Below are 13,733 nucleotides of genomic sequence, written 5' to 3'. Positions count from 1 at the left end.
TTGTTTCTGTACATTTTTTCACGTTTCAAAAGAAAAAAAATAGTAAAATATCAAACGTTGTGGAGGCGATTAACGGTTAATGATCTAATTCTGTAGAGAGCTTTATCTATTCATCTAGTATATAATTGCCTAGTTTATCCATCTTGAGGTTCTTATCACCGGCAGAGATGGCAGCAATGATCTTTTCATTTTCTTCCTCCTGGTTATTGTCTTCGCTGTTGATATTCAAATCCTCTTCGTCATACTCTTCAAGATCATCCTCTTCCTCGTCATCTTCCTCATCCTCATCATACTCCTCCTCTTCTTCTTCCTCATCTTCAAGTTCTGACAAATCATCATTCTCGTCTGTCGTTATTCTCATCCCCATCACAGCCTTCTCCAAGTCTTTAACTTCCTTTTTACCAGTCTTCTTCTTGGCATATCCAGAAGCTTCAACTTCAACATCCAACAGCTTTTCCCTAATCACATCACGTTTAAAATTGGGATAAGCATACTTGTACCCGTCACCGTACCCATCAGTATCAAACATGGTTGAATCGTGTTGAGGATCGTACTTGAACTTCTTTTTGAAGAAATCTCGTATGCCTTGTACATCTCTATCAAAGTAAACTTTTGCATCTACATGTTCAATCGATACACATTGAGGGAAGTCAATAACGACAAAATCACTCTTGCTGGTGGAATCTGATGGGTCTCTGATGATGATATTGAATTCATTGAAATCACAATGAATTAAACCCGCCTTAGCTAGCTTGACAATAAAACACATGAGATCAGAGTATAGTTTTTTATAGTCCAACTTGCCAATGTTGCTACTGTTTAATTGTTTCATTGGTATTCCTTTGATCCATTCCATCATCACGCAGTGCCTTGAATAGTCAAATGGCTGGGGCACATTAAACTCGTTATCGTAGAGTATTTGCATAAACTGGTACTCCTTTGCTGCTGCTAATCGAGATAGATACATCCAATTTGATGTGTGTTTATTCTTTAAATAATCACGATTGTTTTTGACAGTTTTGAATGAAGTCCTACCGAGACGGTGTATTTTCAAGACTTTCTGTACACCTTGAGGATCACTAACAGAAAAGATGTCTGATTCCTTACCCACACCAATGGTTGACCCGACTGAGTACAATGTATTTCGATTCAACATTGACTTCAACGCAAGATAATCGTACCCATTATACGTCAACCTGAATCCATCATATGTAGCATTACGTAACCGAGCGACTAGCTTTAATTTAGCTAGATCTCCAATGGCTCTTTGGGTACCTGATGGTGCTTTCAACCCAGATATAGAATGAATCATTTGAGTGGGTACCAATTCATGATTTCTCGAGCCTAGTTCTACTGCTTGTAATACTCTAAAATCATCAGAGGTTAAATACCTCATATGGGAAGTGTCCAATTTCATGGTAGTACTGGATTAGCTATTAGGGTGGGGTTTCCAGTTGACATGAAAGGCTCATCACATCTTTTTTTCAATTTTTCAAACGCGAGCACAAAGTTGTGTTGCAAAAACAGGAAACTTTCAAAATCCTCCTCCCTCTCTTGGAAGAGAAGTTATGAAACACCGAACTAAAAAGAACAATCCATCAAAAGGGATAGCAAAGAAACGCAAAAGGCAAGAGAAGTTCAAAGAGTTCATCAAGAAGGATCCTCAATCCATCGAAGCAAAATACGCCACTCATGGACAACTGAATTTGAATTTCGTCGATACTCAAATAACAACAGTGTCATACCCATGGACTAGAGTTACTCCAAACAGGTTACAACACCTGACGAAGCCAAAAACATTGCGAACACTACGACAAATATGCGCAGCAACCATCGCTTTACAGTCGTCCAAAATTACCCCAGACTTATTAAGGACCTTGCCATGGTCGATTTGGAAAGTAGTATGGACAATGATCCTAGGCATCAACACTGATTCAATTCAAGTGTATACTTTATTTCTAAAACATTTTGGCCACTTTCTGGATTTCAAGAGTCACAAAGCGCACATTATGAATGCTCGAGATGAAACCATTGCCTTTACCCAAATACCCCAGAACCGACTACATCGAATCGAAACAGTATTCTCCAATATCGTCATCTCGGACATGATTGAGGAAATGTTGAAGTTAAAGACATTTGTAATTTTGGATATGTCACATATTCCCAAGTTGGTAAACTATGAAGAATATTTTCTGATTTTCAATATCCCCTATTTGGTTTGTCTTGATTTATCAAATCATGATATAGATGACACATTTTTACAACATTTAAGCTCCTGTATTTCTGGCGGTAGCAAATTAACCCGGTTGATTTTGATTAAATTAGTCAATACGAAAGTGACACATCGAGGATTGCTCAAGTTTCTCGACACAGTTCTGTTTCACAGTTGCAAACTTGATTACATTCAAGTTGACTTTGAAATCAAGCATAAGCACTGGTCATTCATGGGACCGGGCCAACTGAAAATTGTGCAAAATATGCCGATGGGATTGAGCATGAATGCATTGAAGAGATCTGTCACTATTTCCAGTAATTCGTCTATCCAAAATGTGCCTATGTCAAAAATACCCATCCTTGACATATTCATAGCAAACGAACAGTACAACCCACATGATTTAGATAGGGTGTGGCATTCCCGAAACAAGATGTTGAAAATTAATAAAAGCAGGACCACGTACGTATATGAAAAGACGTCGTCCATCGATTGGACGAAAATTGATGAGAGTATGGATGAGGAGAAGCCGCAACGACTAAAGAAATCAGCAATCAAGACCAATGCCAAAGACTTTTTCTGTATGTAGGGAGAGAATTATTCTTTATGTTTTTATCTTGTTGTTTTGTATAACGTATTTAGCTATTCTCTTACGATGATTTACCACGGTTCAATAATGCCAATAATCCTTTACCTGCATTATTTGATTGATCATGTAGACCTATGGTTGCTCGCGTTGACGTAGATTGAACAAAATTGGGTTCGGGAAGGGTGGAAATACCCGAGGTACTGCCATTATTATTGTCCAAATGTCCTTGTGGTTGTGCAAATTCACTAGCTTGGTAGTGAGGCTGTTGCTGTTGTGGTTGTGGTTGCTGCTTCTTTGGCGCTTGGTGACGTGATGCAATCTGCACACGAGTTGGATGCTCAACGAGGCCCTCTGCATATTCTTCGTCACTATCAATATCAAAGTTGTTGAATGTTTTAGGATGTGAGTTATCATCGAATATATACGTGTCATTGAATGCATTGAAGTCACCAAAATCTTCGAAATCTTCAAAATCTTCAAAATTGTCAAAATTGTCTTGCGGCTGGTGTTGTGGATATGGCTGGCTTGATCCAATTTGTGAATTATTGAGGTTCTCAGATTCATAAACGCCACCTAAACTAGGCGATGGCTGAGCACTGTTCTTTCTTAAAATATTTCTCAACGTATTTGTAGCTGACAAATCGGGCTGTTGTAGCTGTGGCAGTTGTTGGTACTGCTCATGTTGAGAAAATCCCCAATTTTCCGAAACTGGAGATGCAATTGTGTTTGACAATGTGGCTTGGTTGCTGCCGACTTCTCGATCAAATTTTTGAATACTAGCCAATGCATTAGGCGATGTAATACTTGGACTTTTGTCTTGACTACTCCAAATATCTTGATTAACACCGCCTTTACCACTATCTGATGGTTTCTTTCCAAGCAAGCTGAGCAACTTGTTAGCTGACGTTGATGACTGTGGTTTGTGCTGTTGTTGTTGTTTTTGTTGTTGTTGTTGCTGTTGTTGTTGTTGTTGTTGTGGTGGTGGTGGTGGTGGTGGTGGTGGCTTGTTTGGTAATGGAGATGGATCAACACTCGATCTATTAGTAGAGTCAGCATTGTTTGGCTTTTTGAGTAGACTAAGAAAATCTCTAGTTGGAGATACCACCCTAGGTGTGATGTCATTATCGCGGGTTTCCTTATTCAATACATTGGCAATCCCGTTAGATTTCTTCTCTTTGTAGTCATCATTGCTTTTACTAGGAGTTTCTCGGTGCAAGAAACTTAGTAACTGTTGCGAAGCAGCACGGTCAGTTGTTGGCTGTTCTTTGAGTTGTGTTGATCCATTTATGCCATTTCTATTGTCAACAATGGGTGTCTCTATTTGGTCATGCTTGATGGCACCATCATACTGTATGAGGTCATTCATAGGACTGGTTTCCAGCTCACTGGTCTCCTTTCTAGGTCCCAAAAGGTTTAGAAGATCTTTTGAATTTTTATTATCTGAACGTTTGAGTAACTTAATCTTTTGACCAACCACCGGTTGGCGATGATGCGATGAGCGAATGGATTCTTCAATTTCATTCGAAGGTTGTAGATGCGGTGACTTGGGAGTTTCTTTTTCCAGTGGCACTGGCTTGTTTAAATTCGATTTATCCGATTTTGTCTTGAGCTTTTCTTGGCTTGAGTTTGATCGATCGCTTGTAGAGCTTACGCTTCTAGAAAGATCCTTACTAGTAGCCGGGCTATCATCCTTAGTTCCAGCAAACTCTTTTCTTTTGGGAAATACACTCAATAGTTGTTGAGCTCTTGATCTGATATTTCCAGAATCTGCATGCTTCTTCCGAGTTGCAGCAACCTCATCCTTTTTAGCTTCGTTTTTTGCAGTTAAAATGGATAACAATTCTTTCGAATTTGTTGTGGGTTTATTCAAGCTTTCAGGGTTGGGTGCCATTTGTTGTTGATGATGCTGATGATGTTGAGGATGGAAAAATCCTGGCATAGAAAAATGAGGAGCTTGGCCGATTGCATTAGCCATGGGTGGTACAAAAAATGGTGCGTTAGGATGGCCACCAATGAAAAATGGAATTTGATTTTGAAGGTGTGGTGGGAATTGCACATTAACCATAGATGGTATACCGGCCTGCGTTGTTTGGTCATTCACTGACTCATTTTGGGAGTCCACTGGTTTTGAAGTTGGTTTCGCTCCCTGTAAGATGTTAAGCAACTCTCTTCCTGCATCCACATTTTCTTCACGTTTGTTCAATCCCATCAATTTCTTCAATTTCAATTCTGCTTCTTGCATAAGCTCCTCTTCACTCAATACCCCTTTGTTTTTACTTATCCATTTCATGACAGGTTTGATTATAGTTGCAACGATGAAAAAATTATTGGGATTGGTTTTCACCTTTTTCTGAACCGATTTGATATCAAACCACTTTATTTGTGAGATTTCATACTTGGACACTGGCTCGAAATGAGTATCCTCTAACACGTTCTTTACGAGGAAAATCCTGTAATTTTTACCTCTGATTGTTCTTTCAACATAGTCATTCTTGTCTATCAAATCACGGCAATTGAATCCAATTTCTTCCTCCACCTCTCTCACTGCACAATCTACATCACTTTCATCTTTGGAAATTTTCCCTCTAGGGAATGACCATGCGTTTGACTCTGTCCCTTTCACCAACAACACTTTTGTCAAGTCTTTATTGAATAATGCAACTCCCCTTACTGGGATGGTACTTTTGTATTTTCCAAACCTTGCTAATGCGTCGGAAGGATCACCCCACTTCCATATTAGAGGGCACTTTTCCAAAAGCTTTGAAGCAAAAGTTTTCATCTTCATAGAAGGTAGGCTAGGGTCCAATTGACGCACATAGTCCAAGTAAAACCAGTGTGCCTCTTCCACCTGAAAGAACACTCTTTCTATAGAAGACAAGTCTTCCTCGGGAACATTGACAACGAATCTGACTAAAAGGTCTTCAAGGACTCGATCCAACAGCTGATTGACTAAACCGTCTCTTAGCTGTATTGACATGGCAATAATTTTATAAACTATAAATTCTTCTTATCCACAGCTAGCCGGGTGTATTTGATGTATGTAGTTTTCTTAAATCTGTTGATCAATGTAAAATGGTCAGAAAATTTTGTCACTTGTAAATAATCGCTCACCCCGTTTGTGAACTACCATGAAAAATGAGACATCAACACCTCATCCTCAAAGCTAAGCATAGACAACACGATGAATGTCTCAAGGACTAGTACTAGACTGTTAAGTACTTCATTGCACTTTCTTCAGCAAAGGTCACAACCCCGATTTGTGAACACGATCAAGGAAGTGTCCCAGCCAGCACAAGAAAACTCATATGAAATTACCCGACCCATTGGTTTGCCGAAGCCGGTTTTACTAAATCACAAGCTATCTGACACATACTCTATTTCAAATATTGGAGAAGAACTATTTGGAGCACAAGCTAAGGAGAGGAGACAGAAAAACCTAGATTACGATATCAAACACTCTCCGATTTATGATATCAAGTCGTTCCAGAATACCAAGGGCAAAATATTCAGACCTCCTATTTCGTGGTTCAAACAAGATAAGGCATTGTATTTTCCTGATTTCATCGCGAAAACATTGACTGGGAAGCTGAATAGTCTATATGATGTGCTCAACAACAAGTATAGCATAGTGCGATTATACTCCACAGCTATAGGCGAGCAGTGCTCCAAATCGTATTTTAAAGTAGATGATGGGGATTACTATTCAACAGATTACAAGAAATTCACCGAGAAGTTCCCCAACTTTCAAATTGTTGACATTAATATGCCATCCAGCTGGCTCAAAGGATTCATCTTGAATTTATCGTTGTCCAACTTGAGAAAGATGATTTTGCCCGACCGCTATCAAAATTATTTCATATTGCCCTTGCATATATTGCCTCCGGAGATCAGGGAGCACTTGCATTGTGACAACCAATGCTCGGGCTATATTTACATCCTTGATCCTTCTGGTAAAATAAGATGGGCATCTAGTGGGTACTCTACACCAGAAGATCTTCAATTGATGTGGAAGGTTGTTAGGGGCTTGCAAAAGGAAGCGATTCTGGAGCAGAAGAAATGAGAGTGTGATCAGTGTACATAGATTTTATGAGGCCTTTACTCCGCTTACTATATATATATATATATATATATATGAAGAAAAAAGTTTTAAAGGGTATATATTGCTTCCTTTTTTCATAACTTACTCTGCGTAGAGTCATACTGCAATGGTAATAAAAACAGATTTTGCTGTTACGGCAAAGCTTGGCCTAATTGTAGTTGCAAAAAAGATCAAAATTGGTAGCTTGGTGCAAAACCATGGTAATTGGTTTCAGTTTGGGTCTTTGCTAGCCAAATACTAATATTGTGTTAGCAAGGGAGAGGGTAGTACAAACAGTGGCACACAATCATATGCAGTTTTGTTTTCCTCTCAGTACTAATGCATTCATCAACTTACTAATCCACCGATTTTTGGCAATCATCAGGTAATTGGTGCACTTCTTACGATAAGTTTCCACGCTTTTGCTCGAAAATTTATTAGCAATCTCTGATTCCAGCTCTGGTTTTCGGCCTTTGGCTGGATAGCATCTTCAAAGATAACCAAGTCATCGTTTCTAGTAATGAGCCCATTGCAACGTGCTAAGATCCAACAATCTTCTCTCGTTATTTCAGAAGGGCTATAGCCCTATACAAGGAAACACAAAGAAATAATTTTGTGTAACTTGTTATTACACCAACTCCCTCTCACACTGTCTCGCGTAGATTTTTTTTTTTCAGTTTCCGTTATACGAACCTACTATCCTCTTCTGGTCCTTTAACAACGTCAACTACTAGTAACCACGTCAAGATGTCTGCCCCAATCAACAAGGAAAAGTTAGAACAAGAACCAGAACAACAAATCCACAAAATCAGAATCACCTTAACCTCCACCAAAGTTAAGCAATTGGAAAATGTTTCTGCTAACATCATCAAGAACGCTTCTCAAAGCAACATCGTCAAGAAGGGACCAGTTAGAATGCCAACCAAGGTTTTGAAGATCACCACCAGAAAGGCACCAAATGGTGAAGGTTCTAAGACTTGGGATGCTTACGAAATGAGAATTCACAAGAGAGTTATTGATTTGCAAGCCCCAGCTGCCACCGTCAAGAAGATTACTCAAATCACTATTGAACCAGGTGTGGATGTTGAAGTTACCATTGCTGCTTAAGAAGTTCTACCACCTTTGATATTTTGATTGCGCTGTATTCATAGGAGAGGATTTTTGTTCTTTTTTTTAATATTTGTGAGAATTGAGAGTGCATTTGCTATCTGGCCCTCTAGATGCGCCGTATACTAACCATATACTGACGTTGTAGACGCATTATCAGCGTCTGATAGAAGTGTCTCATGTGAATGGGTTTTTGTATCTTTTGTGAATATTTGGGTTCTCAAAACATCAAATTTGATATTTTTTTAAACACACAATTGTATATTTAATAGTGGGAATATTTTAACCTGAATATATCCTTGTTATAAGAATTAAGAGTAGATAAGTGCAGAGATACGATACGGGATTGTCGCAAATTAAAAACAACTCTAGTCACTCTCAACAGCTCGTTGTTCTGCTCTTGAATAAAGTGTTTGCTTTTGCTCCTTCTTTTCACAGCCAACTCTTTTGGATGGAAATAGATTACATACTCAATAGTTTTTTTCAGTTAGAGCTGATCTTACAAATGTTACTCGAAAGGGGACATAGTACCTTAGATAGGCAAGGAATGTATCGATTCGGGGATATTTAATTATAAGTTAGGAATGGCTTATTCAGCTTTCTTGCGACTTGAGTGGTAGCAGAGATTGAAGTTACATTTTTTTGACAAACCTGTAGCGAGTTTGCCAGTAGCAATGACTAGACAAGTCTTATTTGTCACAAGCTAACCCATTTTTTTTATCACTTGGGTTTGTCCACTCATTCGAAACCATAATAAAACTTCCAAAAAGGCTCTAAAACTTCATGAGCTAGCATTAACATTCACCCAACAAGGAATAGATCAGAAATGGATTACCCCAAGCTAACATGTGGATTGCGATCAGTCTTAGTACCGATGGCCCCCAACAATGAAAACGCGTTTAACCCATGCTTCTACACCACTATGCTAACCTTGTTTGCTTCGGCCATTCTAATATGGGGTGGTTTTACGATGTGGAATCAGTTGAAAAGACTTAATCATCACAATTATCTGCTTGAGAACGTAGGTCCTACAGCGTACACACGAGTAGTCTTGGTACTAATTCAGGTACTTTTATTTGCATATATAGGCAGTTTTGTCAGCATCCACGAGAGGTTGGCAGACCAGAAAATTATTGCATTTGGGTTGTCTACAATGGCGATGGTTTGTGTCATTTTGCCTTTGCATGTATTGGAGATTGCTACTTCCCCGATACAACTCGACGTATTACTCGTTTTCTGGCCTTGTTTTACGGTATTTGCTACTGCGCTATATTACCAAGATAATTATACGGATTGGGTTATCATCCAACTGGTGAAATCAATCCTGGTTATTGAGATCATTGTGGTGATCAATAGTATCCACATTTTCGTATTGGAGTATTTCAAATGGACACCTAGTCGAGACTTGCGTGAAACGTACAAAATAACAGGAAGATCTTACAAATTAGAAGAACCCAATATACTACAACGCCTCACATTCACTTGGATGAATGAATTAATTGTGAACTCTTATAAAAACAAAACTGTAACCAATACGGAATTGCCAAACACACCAAAAGAAATATCAACAGTTTATTCGACTACAATGTTGGAAAAGCATTGGAACAACGGCAACTTGTTATTCAGTTTGTTCAATTCCTTCGGTAGAGGTTTATTTGTAGCATTTGGATACGAGCTATTAGCCAGGACCCTCAACTTTACTAGGCCGCAGTTGTTGAGGTTTCTAATTTTGTTTTTCACCATCAAAAGTCCACCAATGCTACGTGGTATGTTGATTTGTGTTGGCATCTTTGCAAATACGGTTGCTCAAAACGCACTAAATAATAAGTACATGTTGAGAAATTTGGAAAATAGCTTAAACATCAGAAGCTCCCTCACTTCATTGGTGTATAAAAAGACTCTAAAGTTATCAAGCGAAGCCAGGTTGAATAGTTCATCGGGAGACATAATCAACTTGATGTCTGTCGACATCAATAGAATATCGTCTACAATGGTTAATTTTAGTACCTTGATTATTGCACCGTTTGACATAATTTTAGGGTTGATTTCATTGTGGCCATTGTTGGGAGTATCCACATTGGCGGGTTTCGTAGCAATCGTGGTGGCTCTACCTATCAATGCAATACTAGTCAAGTACATAACGAGCTGGAACAGAAAACAAATGAAATTGAAGGATGACCGAACGGGAGTGATCAACGAGATACTAACTTCTATAAAAAGCATTAAGCTATTTGCCTGGGAAACGCCAATGTTGACCAAATTATCACAAGCTAGAAACGATCGTGAATTGAAGAACTTGATCAAGGTTAGATTTTACAATCAGGTTTCAAATTTTGTTTGGTCTTTGATACCAATATTAATGAACTTGCTTTGTTTTGGGACTTATGTGTTGACACAAAAGAAGCCGTTGACTTCAGATATAGTCTTCCCAGCATTGAGTTTGTTAAGTTTGGTTTCAAGTCCAATTTTGGAGTTTTCCGATACAATTAATTCATATATTGAGGGAAAGGTTGCATTAGGGAGAGTGCGCAAGTTTTTGGTTAGTGAAGAATTAGACACGAGCGCCATAAGCAGAGCACCAGAGTTGAATGATACTCTCGCAAATGCGGTTGAAATAAGCAACGCTTCATTTTACTGGACAAGACCCAAATATAATGATGACCAAGAGGGTGAAGACACAGTGACCTCAAACGGGTCACATGCATTAAAGAATGTCAACTTCGAAGTTCCTAGAGGAAGCTTGTCTTGCATAATAGGTAAAGTTGGTAATGGTAAAACTTCTTTGCTATATGCACTTCTCGGTCAAATGGTCTGCGTGAAGGGGGAGTTGGCAACAAGGCCCATTGTCAAAGTCCATGGCTCAATAGCTTATTGTGCCCAAAGTCCTTGGATTATGAATGCTTCCGTTAAGGAAAATATCTTGTTTGGATGCAGGTATGAACCAGAATTTTACAAGTTGACAGTTGCTGCATGCCAATTAGAGCAAGACTTGAAAATTTTGCCTGATGGAGATGAAACACAAGTTGGCGAGAAAGGGGTCAGTTTATCCGGTGGACAAAAAGCTAGACTAGCACTTGCAAGAGCTGTATATTCCAGGGCTGACATCTACTTGTTGGACGACATTCTCTCAGCCGTTGATTCTCATGTGGGTAGGAAAATAATCGACAAGGTTCTTTCCAGAAATGGATTGTTGGGTTCTAAAACAGTCATTTTATGCACCAACTCTATCCTGGTGTTGAAGTATTCCAGCAGTGTTACTATGATTGAAAATGGAAAAATAATAGAGTCGGTGCCATACCTGGAAGTGGATCTGAATCACCATCCCAAGATCTACAACTTGATTAGGAAGTTTGGAAACGATTCAGGGGACAGTTCATCAGCAACCCCACAACCAACACTGTCAAGCGAGTCTGAGTCTTCTGAAGGAACGGCGAAACAGGAAATACAACCGTTAGAGACATATGATAAGCTATCGTCAATGAGACGTGCAAGTATAGAATCCTTTCATTGGGATCCTTTGCAGAAGTTGTTGCCAAACTTAAAGTCGGGTTCGACTCAAGAAGAAAGTCAAAAGGGAAAGGTTAAGTGGGAAGTTTATATAGCTTACATCAAGGCTTGTTCAATTGGTGGTATTTTTGTGTGGATTTGCTTCATAATCATGGCAAATCTTTTATCGATTGGAAGCAATTACTGGCTCAAGCACTGGACTGAGGAAAATTCTGAGTCAGGTGAGAATAAGGACATTTGGAATTTTCTTATTGTTTATGCGGCTTTGGGCGTGGGAGCTACGTTCATGACTGTTGGAAGGTCTCTTATAATGAGAATGTGGCTCGGTATAAATGCCTCGAGAAAAATCCATAACGAAATGGCAAAGAGGGTATTGGGTGCGCCTATGGAGTTCTTTGAAAGGACTCCTGTCGGAAGAATTATGAATCGTTTCACTAATGATATAAATAGGATTGACGATGGGATCCCATCCATTTTTCTGGCCTTTGTTTCACAAATAAGTCGGACAATATTCACCTTGGTTGTGGTCAGTCTTGCAATTCCCGCGTACATTATTCTGATTTTGATCTTGGGAGCCATCTATGCTTATTACGAGGTTTATTATGTTGCGATATCAAGAGAGTTAAAGAGGTTGGTGAGTGTTTCAAGGTCTCCAATATATGGTCACTTGGGTGAAAGTTTGAATGGCATTGACACTATTAGAGCGTATGGACAGAATGACAGATTTGATTTTATCATGAATAAAGTTGTTGATTTCAACTTGAAATCTCAGTACATGCTCACCTCAATAAACCGGTGGCTATTTTTTAGGTTGCAGGTTGTGGGTGGGTTGGCTGTCTTGTCTGCTTCGATAATGTTGATTCTAAGTGTTAAAACTACACACCCTTTGACTTCTTCAATGGCAGGGTTCTTAATGACTTATACATTACAGGTCACAGGATCTTTGAGAGTAGTGGTGAGACAATCTGCTGAAGTAGAGACAAGCATTGTCGCCGTTGAGAGATGCTTGGAATACACTCAATTACCGGTAGAGGAGGAAGATGGCCAAGAGATCTTTGCTCCACCACTTTCTTGGTACAAGCGTGGAAATGTCCAATTCCACAACTACTCTACAAGATACAGGCAAAATCTTGATTTGGTGTTGAAGAATGTTTCTTTAACTATTGGTGAAGGTGAAAAAGTAGGTGTTGTTGGTAGAACAGGCGCCGGTAAGAGTTCTCTTGCCTTGGCCATTTTTCGAATAATTGAGCCTGTTGAGGGAAACATTGAGATAAATGACATCAACACAAGTGCCATATCTTTGTATGAATTGAGGCATAGATTAAGTATAATTCCCCAGGATTCTCAATTATTTCAAGGGTCAATAAGGCAAAATTTAGACCCGTTCAATTATTACACTGACGATGAAATTTGGAAAGCTTTGGAATTGGCTCACTTGAAGGATCATGTTGCGCAGCTCGCCTCTAGTGATACTTCAAAGAATGACGAAGATGGTGACGGTACTAATCTGGTTCAGCCTACCCAAAACAAGCTTTTGTGTAAAGTAAATGAGGGTGGTTCAAACTTTTCGGCAGGACAACGGCAGCTAATGTCTCTTGCAAGAGTATTGTTGAAGATGAATGATTCGAAAATCTTGGTTCTCGATGAAGCCACTGCAGCTGTTGATGTGGAAACTGATAAAATCATTCAAGAAACCATACGTGAAGAATTCAAGGATAAGACAATAATAACTATTGCCCACCGATTAGAGACTGTGATGGATAGTGATAAGATTCTAGCATTAGATGAAGGAAAAGTTGCAGAGTTTGACTCTCCTACAGATCTTCTAAAGTCTAAATGTGGTGTATTTTACGGATTGTGTGAACAAGGAGGTTACGTATAGATGATTGCATGTATAGCTCAGAAGTAAATTTATAGATATATTGCATACCTAGGGGAAAAATATTGTAGAACATGCTTAAAACCTAATCCTTGTGAAGTTTTACATTTTAGCGGTATAATCTTTACACAAAAGCTGTAAAGAATTTAATCTCTCCCTAAAAAAAGAAAAATTTCTCATTCGGCCCAAAGTTAATTTTTTGTTGTTTTTTTGTAGTTGTTGTGTAAAGAGAAGAAAAGAAAAATTACTCCGCTAATCCAAAGTGGGAAAACAAAAGCATATCTAATCTTTTTACCCAGTGAAAATATATACTTTCATTGTTATATCGCAACACCTCCCACCCCCCTTCCCTTTAATACAT

At 38.9% G+C, this 13,733-nt stretch overlaps 6 protein-coding genes across 6 annotated transcripts; 4 read left to right on the top strand and 2 right to left on the bottom strand. All coding sequences in view use genetic code 12, as the record gives it.

The window, feature by feature from the left end:
* Positions 1 to 106: 106 nt before the first annotated feature.
* Positions 107 to 1,417, bottom strand: RIO2 (protein kinase; the record flags this gene model as incomplete). Its single annotated transcript, XM_051814805.1, has 1 exon — positions 107 to 1,417. One exon carries the CDS (start codon positions 1,415 to 1,417, stop codon positions 107 to 109), a length of 1,311 nt encoding a protein of 436 aa, XP_051674106.1.
* Positions 1,418 to 1,568: 151 nt separating this feature from the next.
* CANMA_000270 (uncharacterized protein) lies at positions 1,569 to 2,801 on the top strand (the record flags this gene model as incomplete). Its single annotated transcript, XM_051814794.1, has 1 exon — positions 1,569 to 2,801. The coding sequence occupies one exon, from the start codon at positions 1,569 to 1,571 to the stop codon at positions 2,799 to 2,801; it is 1,233 nt and encodes a 410-aa protein (XP_051674105.1).
* Positions 2,802 to 2,862: 61 nt separating this feature from the next.
* DCP2 (decapping enzyme complex catalytic subunit) lies at positions 2,863 to 5,778 on the bottom strand (the record flags this gene model as incomplete). Its single annotated transcript, XM_051814782.1, has 1 exon — positions 2,863 to 5,778. The coding sequence occupies one exon, from the start codon at positions 5,776 to 5,778 to the stop codon at positions 2,863 to 2,865; it is 2,916 nt and encodes a 971-aa protein (XP_051674104.1).
* A 204-nt stretch (positions 5,779 to 5,982) lies between these two features.
* CANMA_000268 (uncharacterized protein) lies at positions 5,983 to 6,861 on the top strand (the record flags this gene model as incomplete). Its single annotated transcript, XM_051814771.1, has 1 exon — positions 5,983 to 6,861. The coding sequence occupies one exon, from the start codon at positions 5,983 to 5,985 to the stop codon at positions 6,859 to 6,861; it is 879 nt and encodes a 292-aa protein (XP_051674103.1).
* A 765-nt stretch (positions 6,862 to 7,626) lies between these two features.
* Positions 7,627 to 7,986, top strand: RPS20 (40S ribosomal protein uS10; the record flags this gene model as incomplete). Its single annotated transcript, XM_051814760.1, has 1 exon — positions 7,627 to 7,986. One exon carries the CDS (start codon positions 7,627 to 7,629, stop codon positions 7,984 to 7,986), a length of 360 nt encoding a protein of 119 aa, XP_051674102.1.
* Positions 7,987 to 8,812: 826 nt separating this feature from the next.
* Positions 8,813 to 13,375, top strand: CANMA_000266 (ATP-binding cassette bilirubin transporter; the record flags this gene model as incomplete). Its single annotated transcript, XM_051814749.1, has 1 exon — positions 8,813 to 13,375. One exon carries the CDS (start codon positions 8,813 to 8,815, stop codon positions 13,373 to 13,375), a length of 4,563 nt encoding a protein of 1,520 aa, XP_051674101.1.
* Positions 13,376 to 13,733: the final 358 nt, after the last annotated feature.

This window comes from Candida margitis, assembly GCF_024628925.1.
Source record: "Candida margitis strain CBS 14175 chromosome Unknown scaffold25, whole genome shotgun sequence".
NCBI classification, from domain to species: Eukaryota; Fungi; Ascomycota; class Pichiomycetes; order Serinales; family Debaryomycetaceae; genus Lodderomyces; species Lodderomyces margitis.
Note: the sequence above shows the minus strand (reverse complement) of the source record. Positions and strands in the feature narration are given on the sequence as shown.